The 15,840-nt window shown below is 48.7% G+C and overlaps 1 protein-coding gene across 2 annotated transcripts in view; it reads left to right on the forward strand.

Moving 5' to 3' along the window:
* NGEF (neuronal guanine nucleotide exchange factor) overlaps window positions 1–15,840 on the forward strand; it is a 99,207-nt gene that overhangs the window by 49,869 nt on the left and 33,498 nt on the right. The window contains exons 1-2 of one of the 2 annotated variants that reach the window (XM_080798717.1): window positions 13,144–13,482; window positions 14,193–14,335. In XM_080798717.1, coding sequence (XP_080654843.1) covers window positions 13,376–13,482; window positions 14,193–14,335 — 250 coding nt within the window. In that variant the 5' untranslated portion in view covers window positions 13,144–13,375. Of the gene's footprint in view, window positions 1–13,143; window positions 13,483–14,192; window positions 14,336–15,840 lie in introns of those variants that run through there. The other variant, XM_080798716.1, reaches the window with a different exon arrangement.

Here is a 15,840-nt window from a genome sequence, read left to right on the forward strand (position 1 = left end):
ACAGTTCGGGACTGAGGAGCCTCCCCTGAGCCCTACCCTGGGCCACAGGTCCTGAGGGGGGTGGCACCCCCTTGGTTGTCTATTCTGTGTCTTTTTATAAAATCATGATATAACTGTCTTGCCGGCCTGAAGGCAGGGGCTGGCCTAGAAGACCCTGTGAGGCTCCTCTCTGTCCCCGAGGCTCTCATCTTCAGTGGGAGAGTAGAGCGGGGATTCCCAGGGGGGCTGGGGAGGGGGGCTGCAGGGCCGACTCCACAGCCCTTCACTCAGCCTCCATCGGCTTTCACTGATTCTTTGAGCTTTCCCACAAAATGGGCCATTTTTTTTTAAGTTCATATAAACTCCATGGCACACTGTATTTAAATCAGTTAGGAAAACATACACATCCTCAAATGCAAACAAGCAAAAGGCATGAAAAGATTATTCACAAAAGAACAATGCAAAACAATCACAATACAAAAAAAAAAAAAAACCTTTAGGAAAGAAAGAAATGGAAACTAGAACAATACACTGTTTTTCACATATCAGATTGTCAAATTGCTTAAAATTCTAATACTGACTATTAGAAAGAATGCAGAGGGAGACACTAGTTGGGTGTAAACCAATATAACCATTTGGAATTTCACAATATATGTGAAAGGCACTAAAAATGCTTTAATCTTTGACCTAGAGTCTATCCTGAAAAAATCCTCAGAAATCAGACAAAGATGTTTCTCTCTGAGCTATTTACATTTCATTTCCAGCAGGTGGGTGTTTTTTGGGCCTTTACCATGATCCAGCTTTGCTCTAGGAACTGGGGGTCTAGCAGTGAACACAAGGGACCAAAAACTCTGCCTTTGTGGGGCTCACATTCCAGTGGGTCCCCACACCCCAGAGCTCCCGAGTTTGCCAAGGTGACCGCAAATGCCACTTCCTTCCCTTGGCCCTTGTACCATCCCAAACTCAATATTCTACACCTCACATTGGACTACATTTAAACTTGATCATTCCCATGTTTCTCTAAACCAAATGTGCTGTTTCTCTAAATGTTTTTCCTTTTCTCCAACTTTTTATAAAGAAAAAATTTGAACATCCAAGAGTAAATGAAAGACTAGTACAACGAATTTCTATATATCCTCAGCCTAGACTCAAAAAAACCTAACAACCTGCACACCTGTGCTTTCTCTCTCCCTCCTCCATTTCTACTAAAACCATATGAAAGCAAACTGCAGGCATCATAATACTTCACATTTTAAAAGCCTGGAGTACAGCTTCTAAGAATAAGGCTGTTCCTCTACGTCATCGGAATGCCATAATCACAGCTAAGAAAATTCACAATCGCTCCGTAATCTGTCTAAAATCCAATCTCTGTTCTCATTTCTCCTGATGGTCCCCCAAAATGGCTTTCACGGCTGGGATCTGTGAACCAAGATTTCACTAAGTTCCAAGAAGTTGCCTTGTCGCTTTGCTCTCTTCAGACTCCTGTCATCTAAAACATCTCCCCACTTTGTGTTTCTGACTGACCTTGGCCGAATCCAGCCTTGTTGATGGCAGCACGGCCCCCACTGCGGATTTGGGTGATTGCCTCCTTTTGCGGTGTTTTAACTTGTTCCTTTTCCGCCTGCATGTTCTTTCAAGGCGAAGTCGGGGCTAGACGCTTCATTGGATTCAGCTGAACCATTTTTAGCAAGAATGCCATCCAGGTGGTGCGCGTTTCCAACTGCATCACATCGGGAGGCACTAATGTCAGCTGGCCCACTCTTCCTGACGCTGAGTTTGATCGTTTAGTTAATTTGGGAGCTGCCAGATTGTTCTGAAGGAAAAGTACCATTTTTTCCTTTGGCAACTGTTAAGTTACCTGTGAAACTGTGTAAACATCCTCTTTCTAATAACCTGGCTTTTTACCTCCGTTAATGATCCTTCCTGAATGAACCATTACCTTGGAATTGCAAAATGGGAATGTTCTAGTGTTCCTTCTGCTTACCTTAGGTGATATTCTTCTATGAAGAAGACTCTTCCTTTGTTTTTTTGATTCGTTTTGCTCGGTTTTTGAGTATCAGTATGGATTCATGATGGGTTTGTTTTCGGTCTGTTTTTTGTTTTGTTTTAGTTCAGTGTGCTTTAATCCATTACTGTCCTTATTCCTCTTGATGCTCAGACTGTCACAAATGTAACCAGTAGGAGCCCCTTTAAGTTGGCTACTATGTCTCTTTAGATATATCCGTTCCCTCTTTGAGCATTTCCTTCCTTTCTGGCACAGCAAAATACCTTATATACTTTCTTATACTTTTCTATAGCCTAGACCTGCAGTCAGCTACTTCTCCAAAGAGGTCTGGTTCCTGTTAGTGCGGAACAGTACTTAGAAACCAACATCTGGGGACTCTGTGTGCTCACTACTACTGGCCGATCAATGCCTCTGAGAGGCCTTCGCAGGACCAACAGTTAGGAAATCTGTGTGTGCATGGGTGCTCACATGGAAGCCTTCCATTCCAATCCAACACACAGCCTTCCTCTTTACTCGCCCCATTCTGTATTGGCATCTCCCTTTGTTAAAAGTGCGGACCCTGGCTGACAACATCAGTACACTGTAGGATATTTTTCTTTTCCACAATTACAGAATTTCACAAGGACTCTGCGCCATCACCAACAACAAAGGGAGCAACTTCAAACAATAGACATTTGTTCTCTCTCCCCGTTCTGGAGACCAGAAGTCCAAAATCAAAGCAATGGCAAGGCCATGCTCCCTCAGAGAGCTTTAGGGGAGGGTTTGTATGCCTCTTTTCTAGGGTCTGTGGGCTACTGGCAACCCTTGACTTTCCTTATCTTAATATATGCATCATTCTGATCTCCACCAATGCATTCATACAGTGTTCTCCTGTCTGTGTGTTTCTGCATCTGTGTCCAAATTTCTCTCTCCTTACTAAAACACCCGTTATTGGATTAGGGCCCACCCTAATCTAGTATGACATCATCTTAACTTCATTACATCTGCAAAGACCCTCTTCGCAAGTCACGTCCCCTTCATATCAGAGGCTGGGACTTCCGCACATCTTTTCAGGGGACACAATTCAACCCACACCGCCTACTGAGTAAAGTTTAGAATTTCTTTGCTTTTTTTAGTCCCAGAATAGATAGATCTCAGTAATGGTATAGAAGATGAAATTCAAAAATTCCTTGAATTAATTTTTTTTTCTGTGTGGGTATGTCATCCATCTGATAATTACTTAGGTTCATCCATGTCGGTTTATTTTCAATTCCAGAGTCTGGTTTTTCCCCAGACTTGCAGATTTCTCTTTATTCATTGAATATGTAAGGCATCTACAAGGTTTATAAGTCAAAACTGGATAAAAAGGTACGCCCAGAAAAGTCTTACCCTCTGCCCCACCTCAGGAAGTAACCAACTTTACCAGTTTCTCTGTTTTCCTTCTTGCACTTCTCACTTGAGATGAGAAAAAGAAAATTGTGCATGTACCTGTGTAATGGAAATCACCCACTGTCTGGTCCGGAATGCCTCCCTACAATCGTGTCTCCAGCTGCATAGTACTCTGCTGTGTGTCTTCCTCATAACACATTTACCCAGTCTTCTGGGTGTGTAGGTTCTTTCCAATATTTTTCTATACAAAAAAAAAAAAAAAAAACCACACACAAAAACACAGTGAATGACCTTGTGCTTATCTTGCTTCATAGTTCAAGGTAAATTCTTAGAAATGTGATTGCTAGAGCAAAGGGCAAATTGTCTCGGCACCATCAGGCTGCTGTGACAGAAGACCAAAGAACCTTTTGTTTCCATGGTTCTGGAAACCGGGAAATCCAAACCCAAAACAAGCGATCTCTCTGGGTTTCTTTTATAAAGACACCGATCCCATTTTCGAGGACCCCATTCTTATGACCTAATCACCTCCCAAAGGCCCCACCTCCAAAGGGCAACACTTTAGGGTTGGGATCTCAGCCTCTGAATTGGAGGGACCGCAAACATTCCGTCCACTGCCCATGTGTGCTTCTGTAAGTTCCGGGCAAATTCCCTTCCCCATGAGGTTGGACAATTTTGTTCTCTCATCAGCAACGTATGTGAATGCCTGTTTCCCCTGAAGATCTTCAGTTTGATAATAACAGTGGATTTCAATTCAGAAAACTCAGAGTGCCCTGTCTTTAAGACAAGTGCGCCATGGATGGAGAGTCACAGGAGGGAGAGTGCTGAAAAGGAGAGCCTTGGGTTAAGGAAGGGACATCTTGTATTTGAAGGTGTTCTCAAGGGGAAGGAATTTTTCCACTCTGTTCTGTCATTTCTCTGACTCACCGTGTCAAGGAGGCTTTCCTCGCTCCTGGTAAGAATCCATCACTTTTAAGAGAAAACATTCAACTGATGACAGGTTAGAGTCTTTATTTTTTAAGAACGAATGCTAATTTCAAATGGAAAAATGTCTTTCTGGCGAGCCTACGACCCTCCTCTGAGACCCCTGCAAAAGACCTTCGTGGTTAAGAAAAGAGAGACTATTAAAGACTGTCTTTTCTTTTTTTAAGGATTGTATTTATTTGAGAGAGAGAGAGAGAGCATGAGAAGGAGCAGAGAGAGAGGGAGAAGCAGGCTCCCCGCTGAGCAGGGAGCCCAGTGCAGGACTTGATCCTGGGACTCCAGGATCATGACCTGAGCTGAAAGCAGTCACTTAACCAACTGAACCACCCAGGCACCCTAAAGACAGTCTTTTTAACCTGAGCCTAACAGAGCAACAGGCGAGAGACCCTGCTGACTCCGGGACAAATAAAAGCCACTCCAAGGCCTGAACAACATTTTAGCAACAACAATAATTTAGCATGCAACCTTCACTGCACGGAAAAAATGAGACATGGTATTAAAATTAAGAAAAGAAGCATCAGCCGGTCAGCTCTGGGCGGGGGGGGGGGGGGGGGGGGGCAGGGTAAACAGTAAACAGGGAAAGAAACAAAAGGGAAATTTCATTTCTTTGTTGCTAAACTGATGTCCCCCCCCCAGGTCTTAATGGTCCTCCCACTCAAAGTGCACTTAACTTTCTAGGGAGTAGTAAGGGAAGGTCTGCAGTTAGTGGGTAAAGGACATGGGTCCATGAGATGTTTCTAAGACTGTAACTTACTCAGATGCACTGGGATGATCACAAAGCCTGTCTGTGTGCTTTCCAGCCTCCCCCAACTCCAGCTCCATTCAGCAAATACATCCAGGGCCTCCAGGATGTATACAAGGTCTCTGCCCACACAGCAAGAGAGGTGACATCGATCAGGCTGACTCTTGTCTCCTTGCACGGCCCCATAGGACAGAGAATCTTTAAGAAAGTAATCAAGCTTTAAGAGAAGCTCTGGTGAAGTGCTATAGGAGATCCTAAGAGTGAGGGGATACAGCCGGCTATGGGATGGGATGAGGGGGAGGGCTTCATGGAGGAGGTGGCATTTGAACTAGCACAGGTGAGATGTAGCCACAAAGCAGGGGAAGGGAAAGGCTTGGGGCGTTAGGGAGACCTGTCTTTGATGGGAAGCAGTGATTTCTTTGATGACTTCTTTATGACTTCAACTGAAAAGGCAGAAAAGCATCCTGGTTAGAAGTCGTACATGTGGGATTATAGAAGGGGAGGGAAATTTCTGGGTAAGGGACTATTTTTATAACCAGGTGGATTAGACTCTCAGGTAAGTGCTTTAGTTTTAGAGATGGCAGGAGGTGATCTACTGTAAAATCTGAATTCATGATTCCTTGGAAACCGAAGAGCTTTTTACAAGATCTATGTAATGAATTGAGGTGTTTCCCCCCACCCCCCACCATGGAAATCTAGAGAATACACAACGGCTTGGACCTCTTTTTCAAGTTCATCAGGATTCCCCAGAGTTATGTGAAAGCTTCAAACCCGTGCTCTAAATTTATGCACATTAAGGGATTGATGTTGTTTTTGAAAGTAACTTTTTTTCCCCTTGTTACATAAGTGACACATTTATTGTAGAAATAATTTCAAGCACGAGAATAGAAAAACAGGAAAATTCCCTGAGAATCCAACCAACTACAAGGGCTGTGAAATGATTTTGCGATCATTCTCCCAATCCTTTTTCAAATGTCTATGGAAGCCTAAAATTCCATGTCCAGAAGTCTACTTACAAACAAAATAAGATCACACTACCATCCAATTTGGGAATCTGCTTTTCCATTCAATATATTGCGGGCATCTTTCCAGATTGTTAAATATTTTCTAAATCGTTTTTCATGATACTCCATTTTAGAGATAGGTCCTAATTTAAATAGTCAGTCTTCTATCATTGGACATTTAGGTTGCTAAAAATGTGTCACTATTAAAAGTAACATGACAGGGATGCCTGGGTGGCTCAGTTGGTTGAGTGTCGTCCTTTGGCTCAGGTTGTCATCCCAGGGTTCTGGGATCCAGCCCGCTTCAGGCTCCTTGCTCAGCAGGGAGCCTGCTTCTCCCTCCGCCTGCTGCTCTCCCTGCTTGTGCTCTCTCTGACAGATAAATAAATAAAATCTTTTAAAAAATTAAAAATTAAAATAACACGACAATAAACATTCTCATAGCCATTTTTCCCACACAGATTTTTATAGCTCATTAGGATATATTCCTAGAAATAGAATCTCTTCGCCAAAGAGTATGAACATTTGCAGGGTTATGATCCGGGCTGCCAAGTTGCCCTCCAGAAAGGTTGTACCCATTCACACTCCCACCCCCAGAATTAAACGACAGTTTCCAAGCCTCGGCTAACACTGGCTGTTCATTTTTAAAACGATTTGATTGCTGTGAATCAGATAGGTTTTGGGAATATCTGCTTTCTCTTTATGCTAGCATCCTCTTGTTTGGATCTAATTTGTACACTGTGGTCATCAGTTCCCTTATTAGAGTCCTCAAAACAGAAATATCAAAAGTAGGGGCGCCTGGGTGGCTCAGTCGGTTAAGCGGCTGCCTTCGACTCAGGTCATGATCCCAGGGTCCTGGGATCAAGCCCTACATCAGGCTCCCTGCTCAGCAAAGAGCCTGCTTCTCCCTCTCCCTCTCCCTCTGCCTGCTGCTCTGCCTACTTGTGCTCCCTCTCCTCTCTAATAAATAAAAAATAAAAATTAATTTATAAAAAAAAGAATGAAATATCAAAAGTAGTCAAAACCTTTGAATTTCAGGGGGGATAGGGCTATCTGTGAGCATGACGATGGGCAGTGGAGGAACGTGCAGTTGGTCCGATAGGATATCTTGTTCTCATCCCTTAAACAGCTTTTGCAAAGTGATCGATCCCCGCCAAACACATATTGGCCTTTTCATGAGACTCTAAATCCTTATGCTTACTCCTGGAGACAACAAAGAACATTCTCTCTCCTGCATGTTAAGGGTGAGATGACTGATTTCAGCAGAAAATGAAAAGTTGCCGTGCTCCTTATTTCTTGTTATGGAAAATACTTCTCTGAAACCCTGTTATGTGCAATTTTCAAGAAACGGTCTGTGAACAATTTCTCATTATTAATTTTGTTAACTACATGTCATTCCTTCAAGGCTACTTTGTTTATGAATGGACATTTTTCTTTCTCATTTTGTACCTACACGATTTTGTTACATTTGGTTAATGGTTAAGGCTATAAATTCTCCATTACAGCAGTGAATGTATCTTAGTGCTAAATGTAGGCTTCCTAAGTGCTAATAACACTAATAATAATTCCTATTTGTATAGTATGCTATACTCACCATATATAGGACTAAATTAGATCTAACTATATAGTTTATAAGGTAATTTAAAATGAATAAACTGAAGTGGAAGGAGGTGGATTAGTCATCCCTTTACATTTTGAGTTTCAACGAAGCGTGTATAGACCCCCATGGCCACAGCCTAAAATGTAAATTACGAGTACTGGGGCAGCTCCCTACTTACACTAAATTTCAGCCTCCACTTACCTTGAAAATAACAGTATTTTTCCTTAGATTCCCCCTTATTCAGGATGTTCCTATTGGTCAAAAGTCCATGACATCACCCAGAGCCCAAATTCCTGGACCCTATACGTCCCAGCCTCCTTGGTTAAGAATATTCCAAAGAAATTCACAGCGCGGGTCTTCTCTCATTTCCCACAGTTCCAGATAAAGACACAAGTGTTACAGCTTCTTCTCCATGAGTTATTTTAGGGAGCCAGCTTTGAGAAATACATTTCTATCAAGGCCGTACGATTGTCTGCATCTCATCATTGAAGACAGGGCCAGCATCTGTCCTAGCCTTTTAAGGACAATATAAGGACATATCAACCATCAGAATGCTTTGGAAATTCCAACATTTCCTGAGCCAGGCAACAGGACCTAGGCTGTCTCCCACACCTGGACGTGGAACAAAGCTTGGCCACCTATTTTGGACTCTGAAAACGTAACTGAGCCCAGCAATAGCATTCTGCGGCTAGTAAGCCTACGTTGGCCTAGCTCCTTAAACCAGCCCAGCATTCATACGCACCTTTTCGTCCCTCTGAGCTTTTCCCTATTTAACCAACACGGTAACAACTGTCCACCATGGCAACCATAGCAAAGAAAAAGAAGAACAAACACACAACACAAAACACGAAACATACTCGTCACTTTACCAAAACAGTAAATCCAGCCTAAGTAGGGTTTTTTTTGTTTTTGCTTTTTTTTGACTCACCAAAGCAGGTCCCCACAACCTCCCCCAAGCTTGAGGCAGCAACCCCAGAAGCCCACTAGTTCCCAAAGAGGTCAGTTAGAGAAATATCTTCATTGGCCGAAGAAGGACAAGATGTAACCCCAAGGGAATGCCAACATTACACTCAATGACTCTAGAAGAAGGCCTGGAACCAAGGATATACCAATGTATATCCACCAACCTCCCCACAGTTACTCCTTCATTAACCATTCCCTGATGCCTCCTGGAGGTGCTGGATGCTGAGGATGTGAAGATAAGTGACATCTTCCTAGCTCCCCCGACTCAAATCTCAGATAAGTCTGAGGAAAACTAACCTGGCCGCCATGAGGGAGAGAACAAGGCATCATGGAGAGGAAGGCTGTTTAGGGAACATGGCCATTGGCCTCTCAATCCGAGTAGAGCCTGGTGACATTTGGGGACAGCTTACAAGTCCTCACTTCTGACACCAGATGCAGAGTTTGAGGGTCCCCAAACCCACCCCTAAATTCGGTGGAAGGACTCAGAACTCACTGAGAGCTGAAATACGTACAGTTACAGTGTCGTCCGCGAGAGGCTATGGATTTCAATTAGCCAAGGGAAGAGATGCATGGGCAGAAAAGGATAGAAACATCCAGAAAAGTTCTACTTGGAATTCCAGTTGTCTTCCTCCAGCAGAGCTGTGACTAGAGCTCACATCCCCTGGCGGCAATGTGTGACAGCCAGGAAAGCTTGCCTGAGTCTTGGTGTTCAGAGCTTTCCTTGGGGCTCAGTCACGTAGACCAAGTTGGTCGCCAGTCTTCAGGCCCCCTGGAGGTTGAGCTATTGTCACCTGGCCCATAGCCCTGCTTATCTGGTCCCAGGTCTCCAGAAAAATAGAGACACTCTTATCAGATAACCCATTCCACTGGCGCAGAGATCACCTCCCAGGAGCCCATGGCAAAGTCTAAACCTCTCTTTGGGTAAGGTTAATTCTTCACTCCAGAGAGCTAACCTGATTGCTTTTAACTTATTTCCTTAACATTTACAACCCCACATTTGCGATTTATCTTTATGATCAAAAGGAAGGTGAGAACTCCACCTCCACCTCACCAGTAAAATACTTCCAGTCGCCCAACAGAATAATCTACTTCTGGAAGTTTCCTTGCCGAGAAATATTTCTATCCATCAGGTATGGATTTCCTGGTTTCTTGGAGCTGTCCTGGAGTGAGAGAGGTACATCTTGTCCTTTTCCTAACTCTCTCCCTGAATTTCGGGGGTTTAGTTAACCTTGAGGCTGTAGTCCCTTGTTGGACCTACATACATGGTTTAAAAGTGCTGATTTTCAAAGCAACTAAAAAGTCTTCGGAGAGGGACAAAAATAAGCTACTGTCTTTATGGTTTTAGAAGATACAGGTAATTTCATTAAAAGCTATCAAGCCCCTGTTTCTAATGTACATGTAAGGCTATCTTAGAGTTTCTAATGTATACGTAAGGATTATCCTTTTATTACCAAAAAAAAAACAAAACAAAACAAAAAACCAAGTTGATGTCTTCCTAGATTTAAAAATACAAATGTGTCTTAACATTTGAGAGCCCTGTGATGGACCACGTGACCCTAAAAAACACTCAGCATAAGTGAATAGAAATTTGCAGTTCCTTTGTCCCACACAATATAGCCTACTTACCAGCATACACTTTAAAACTCTGCCATTACCCAGCTGGGTGATCTTGGGCTTGTCACTGTAACCCTCCGGTTCAGCAGCTTTTTCTGTAAAACGAAAGTGTTGGATGAGATTATTTCTAAATTTCCTCTGGTTGTCCTTATTCTTCCTCAGAATAAAGTACCACTTTGTAAATCTAAATGAGGGCTCCTCAAAGCAGAGATTGCTACGTAAATAAGAATCCCCTTTGTTTCCAATATTTCCAATATTTACCTATTATAACCCAAAGGAAGCAATAAAGAATGTTTAGGCCACATAATATAAAATAACTGAATATTTTTCAAAATATACCATTAATGTCTTAGCAAATCGAATGGGACACCTACCATGGGCTAATCAGGTATAAATATTTGAAATATTGATCTATCTGTTTTGTGAATGATCCTGAACAAATGTTGGTTAAGCGGAGATTTTTAGTAATAGCCCAATAAGCATTAAATCTGACAGGAGAGAGAATGTGCAGGATTTAGCTTAAAGTTATAGGCCTTCAGAAATCAGTGACTTTCTAAACCGATTTTATAATTAGAAGGATATTTTTAGCTTCTTTTTCAATTGGAAGGTTTTATTATGCTCATCTTAATATATGTAATTTCACTTGAGTATTTTCTGATTAATACACACACACACACACAAAATCTTCTCCCCTTGGTGAAGCAAAGTGTGAAAGTAACAGCTTCCAACTTAGTGTTACATCAAATTTAAGGGCTGGGGAAACCATCCAAAGAGGTAGGTCCTAGAGACTGTCCACACAGTGCTCATCCTTGGGCCCTGATGAAAGATGAGCCCACCCTGGAGGGGCCCATGGCTTATTGTAAGAATGGCCCTGTTCACAGAGAATTACGGTGCCAGATAATGCTGGTTATTCAGGGGAAGGGGCTGATGGGGACGCTACCCCCCACCCCACCACGCCCTGACCTACAACCTGTCCTGCGGGAATGAGGACTTGACCAGAGGAGCTGAGATCTAGCAGAGGGAACAGCAAAGCCCAGATCAGGGGAAAGTAAATGGTGAAGCTAAAGCCCCAGAGGAGCCCACAAAGGCAGTAGCCCGGAGGAAACAGAAAAGGAGTGGCCTGCCGGTGAAGAGCCTGGTACAGTGCCAGCGGCCGGTGGTGATGGGACTGCCATGCAGGTTATTAAGCAGGAAAGGAACCAACACAGACCCATAATTTAGAAAAGGCGCAGAGAAAAGGATGGACTGGGGAGAGGTCCAAATGCAAGGGGTGGGGGTGGAGGGTACTTCTTTGAAGGACTTTAAGGATCCAGGGGGCCCAGTGAGGCCCTGAGGTGTGGGATGACAGGAAGAAGGTTGAGGCCAGCTCTGGGTTTCTGCCTGGTTTCCTGCTTGGCTGCTGGGGGCAGCGGGGGACATGTGCATGCCCTAGTGGAATGTGTAGGACACCTCCCAGCAAATATGGCCAGAGAGCAGATGAAAATGTGGAGTTCAGGAAAGGGTTGTCTGAGATCTGTGGAATGAGTCAAGGAAGGAAGGAGTTGGGCTTGGAAAATGATCAGGTGGTTGTCATGCAAATAATCTGAGGTCTTAGGAGCAAGACATCAGACCTGTCCATTGTGGCCCCTGGAGGGGACCAAGGGCGAAGCGACTACTTTAGGGATTGGGATTCAACCTGAGCCCCTTTTCCCAGAGTCAGAACTGGGGGAGGGTCCACCCGGGTTCCCCTACTAGTGTCTGGGGAGGAGCGTTCCCTTCCAGGCAACAAGCCTCTCTCCTCCAGCTGCTTTCTTTCCTCCCGCCCCAAACTCTCCCTTTTACCACAAACTCGGTGTTCAAGATGGCTGGCTAAGGAACCCAAAAGAGCCAACCTACCACCCAGTAACTAAAGCCCCTCCCTCCAGGAGTATTTGCATCCCAAAAGGAAGAATTTAATTTAATTTAAATGCCCGGTGGATGGAAGGTGCTCAGCACCGTTTAGAGGAGGATTTTCCATTTTGCTAGGCACTCCGCTCCCACGCCCCCTGCATCCTCAGGAACTTGCCCAGGCCTACCAAAGGTGGCCGCTGTCCCCGAGAGCCCATCTGGGGCAGCAGGCAGGCTGGCTTCAGACAAGGACACCGAGGACTAGGCCAGTCGTCCTGCTGGATGAAAATCCCTCTAGATTTCCCCGTCACACCGGATCACTCACATTCCACTCGACCCCAGTTACCCCTTTTTGCTGGTTTTGCGTATCCAGAAGTGGACTGAACTAGCTAACTCGAAGGTGCAGACGGCAAGGGTCAATGTGACCAGGCAGGGAAACCGGGTGGACGTTTGGGGGCATTTTGTCTCTCCTCTTCTCGCTCCTCCAGACCCAGCTCCGGCCACCAGGCCCTCAGGGTCTCCGAGGGCGACCAGACCTGCAGGGAAGAGGCCCCCAGCGGGCCCCCTCTCCATAGTTTCTGTCAGGGGCAGGAGTGCAGGGTCTCTCAAAGACCCCAGTCTCTACCTCGGGCGCCCTCAGACAGCGGCACCTCTAGTGAGGACGCATTCCACCGAGCCGGGATCCCCAGGCCGGTGCCTGTGGGGGCAGCAGAGGATGCGCTGCGTGGGCCGGTCGGAGGTTCGAGGCTGCGTGGGGCAGGGGTCACGTGGCCCGTACCTTCCAAGTTCGCGGTGGGAGCTGGTGGGTGGGTGGCGCCAGAGGACGAGGAGGGGGCGGGAGGTGAAGGCGCAGGTCGCCGGCCGCCACCCATCCTGCCTGCTCCTCTCCCAAGGCCGGGCACGGCCGCGGCTGGGGAGGGAGGTCCGGTGTGCAGTCGGCACCCGCGGGGCCCAGGTCGCGCCCAGTCCGGGCTCCCCCGCCCCGCCGCCGCCCCGCCTCGCCCCCGCCGCGCGCGCACCCTTCCCGCCTCCCCCGGTTGCCGTGGCAACCCGGAGCCTCCAGGCGCGCGCCCGCCGGTCCGCCCGCCTGCGGGAGCGCTCGGCAGCGGCGGCGGCGGCGGCGGCGGCGGCAGCTCCGGCTCGAGCGGCGCGCGGTGCGACCCGGTTCTGGAGCCCACTCGTCACCCCCGGCCCGGCTCCGAGCCCCCGGCACGGCCCGCGACCCGGCCCCAGCGCCCTCCCGGCCGCCGGCCCCCATGGAGCTGCTGGCCGCAGCTTTCAGTGCCGCCTGCGCTGTGGACCACGACAGCTCCACCTCGGAGAGCGACGCGCGCGACTCGGCGTCGGGACACCTGCCGGGCAGGTGAGGACGAGCGGCCGTCGCGGCCCCGCGCGCAGCCCCCAAGCGCCTCTGCGTCCCCCCCCCCCACACGGCGGGGGACGCCGACCCCCGCGGCCTAGCGCCCGCCCCCGTCTCCGCGGGCCCCACCGCCCCCCACTCCCACCGGGGCGCGGATCGTGCAGCTTCGGTGCCCGGGGGCCGGGGGTGCGCCCCGGCTCCGGCAGCCGACGCCGGGCTCCCTGCCCCCGGGCTCTCCCAAGGCGCTCTGGGCGCGCGCGTCCCTCTCGGCGCCCCCTCCCTGCGCCGCGTGGCCCTGGGACGGGAGGATCGGAGCCCGCAGGGTGTCGGGGGCCGCGGGGTCGTGTGACAGCGAACGGCGCGGGCTGAGCAGCGCCGGCTGGGATCCCGACCGCCGGACCCGTCGGGGCGGCCGGTCGGCGCCGGGGAGCGGGCAGGGCGCGCCAAGTTTCCGACGCCTGCTCGCGAGCTCTGAAAACATGAAGGTTTGGGGCGGGCTGGTGTGGGAATGAATCACCCGGTTGCGCCCTGGTGCGGTGACAGAAGGGGCCTGTGGTGCCCGCCTGGCCAGGAGGGGAGGCGGCCGCTCGGCCTGGACCGTCCCGGGTAGGGTCCAGTTGGCCGGGGGCCCTTGTGCGGACGCCACTCGCGAGCTGGCCAAGGTGCGTCGTTGCTTAAAAATAACCAGCCGTGCCCCGCCTTCTTTCTGGCAGCGAGTCGTCCTCCACCCCGGGAAATGGGGCCACACCCGAGGAGTGCCCGGCGCTCGCCGACAGCCCCACCACGCTCACCGAGGCCCTGCAGACGATCCATCCCATTCCCGCCGACTCCTGGAGAAACCTCATCGAACAAATAGGTGTGTGTTCCTGGCAGCCCAGGCCCTCACTGGGGAAATGCGGGTTCCTGGTGGACTCTGAGGGGCCCCCTGCTCCCGGGATGTCCTTGCATTTCCGTGAGCAAAGGTAGCTGATGTGGCTGAGGACGGTTTTTGACATATTTGGCTGTAAATGGTTCTATAGGCAAAACCGTCACATTTCACTAGTGCTGCATGGCTGGACTTCAGCAGATGGGTTTCTGTCCTGCTCTGCGAGGTCTACCTGCCCAGCCGTTTCCTAGGGAAGCGTCCTCTGTCCCCTTGGAGTTTTTGCCAAAAAGGCCAGGGGTGAGGTGCTGCTGGACCTTGCAGGAGGGGGTGCTGCCTGAGCCCTCCCGGGAGGGGCCTGGGGAAGACCTGGAGAGACAGCAAAGTCTGAGAATGGCTTGTGCAGAGACGCAGGCTCAGGAAGAGGCCTAGGCCTGGGGGACTTGGCACAGGGGAAGGAAGGGTAAAGCAGAGAGGAGGCGGGTGCCCAAGAGGCCCCTAGGTTAGGACGGCAAGCTTAGTTTCACCTGCTCTTCCAGGAACGGGGCCTGAGGTGTGGGGCCCAGCCTGTGGGTGCATCCCTTCCGCCCAGCTGCGGCCAAAGGACAGTGTGAACGCAGAAAGCGGATCGAGAAGGTGTCCCAAGAACCTGATGAGCACTTGGATTTAAAAATCAAAAATTGCTAATGATGACATCCAGCTCGTTCCCATCACAGTCACCAGAGGTGGCTGCGAATGGGTAACCCGGGTTCCATTCTTTGGGAAATGGTACTGGCTGCTTAGAAAATCTTTTTGTTCTTCAGTGTTGTCAGAGCAGTCGATGGTATATTCATTGAATTAAAATTCTGGGTTTGGAAATTCCCTTCCCTGAATACATCACTGTTGTCCTCTACCCTAGACGTTCAGATGGATGGAAGTGTCTTGAGTGGAAGTGGAGCTTCTGTTGCCCCAGGGGATCCGGCCTTCGGGAGACTTCTGGGGCCAGCCTGTTCTTTCCTGGAAGGGTTTTTCCGAACTGAACCCCAAGGGGAGCTGAGCCCCTTGCACAGCCGAGCAGGCTGAGCACACATCATAGTGCTGACTCCAGGAATTTCATTGGCATCAGGCTGGCTGGCGGTGGTGATGGTGGCAGATTTGCCCTCTATTTGCTGGGGGAATGGAGAGGGGCTGAACTGAAGACAGAGACTCCTCAAAACCTTTCTGTCCCACCTGTCTGGTGCACCGTCCTTTGTGGGGAGGAAAGCCACTTCTGCCTTGGCAGATGCTGAAAACCTTGACTTCCAACCTCTTGAAAGGGATCTTGTGTGGCTCACGTCGTGTCGTAACTGGGAAGGCCGTGGAGTGTGGGTGGAGAGCTCCCTGCCTCCCTTCACAGAGAGGGAGGCTCCCCTCTGCGTTGGGCGTGCGGAGACAGGGCTCCTGGAGGCGGCTGGTCTTGTTAGGCTCCAAGCACAGGAGTGAAGCTGGTAGTTAAGGACTCGGGGCTCCAACCCACACTC

Source organism: Martes martes (genome assembly GCF_963455335.1).
Source record: "Martes martes genome assembly, chromosome: 3".
Lineage (NCBI taxonomy): Eukaryota > Metazoa > Chordata > Mammalia > Carnivora > Mustelidae > Martes > Martes martes.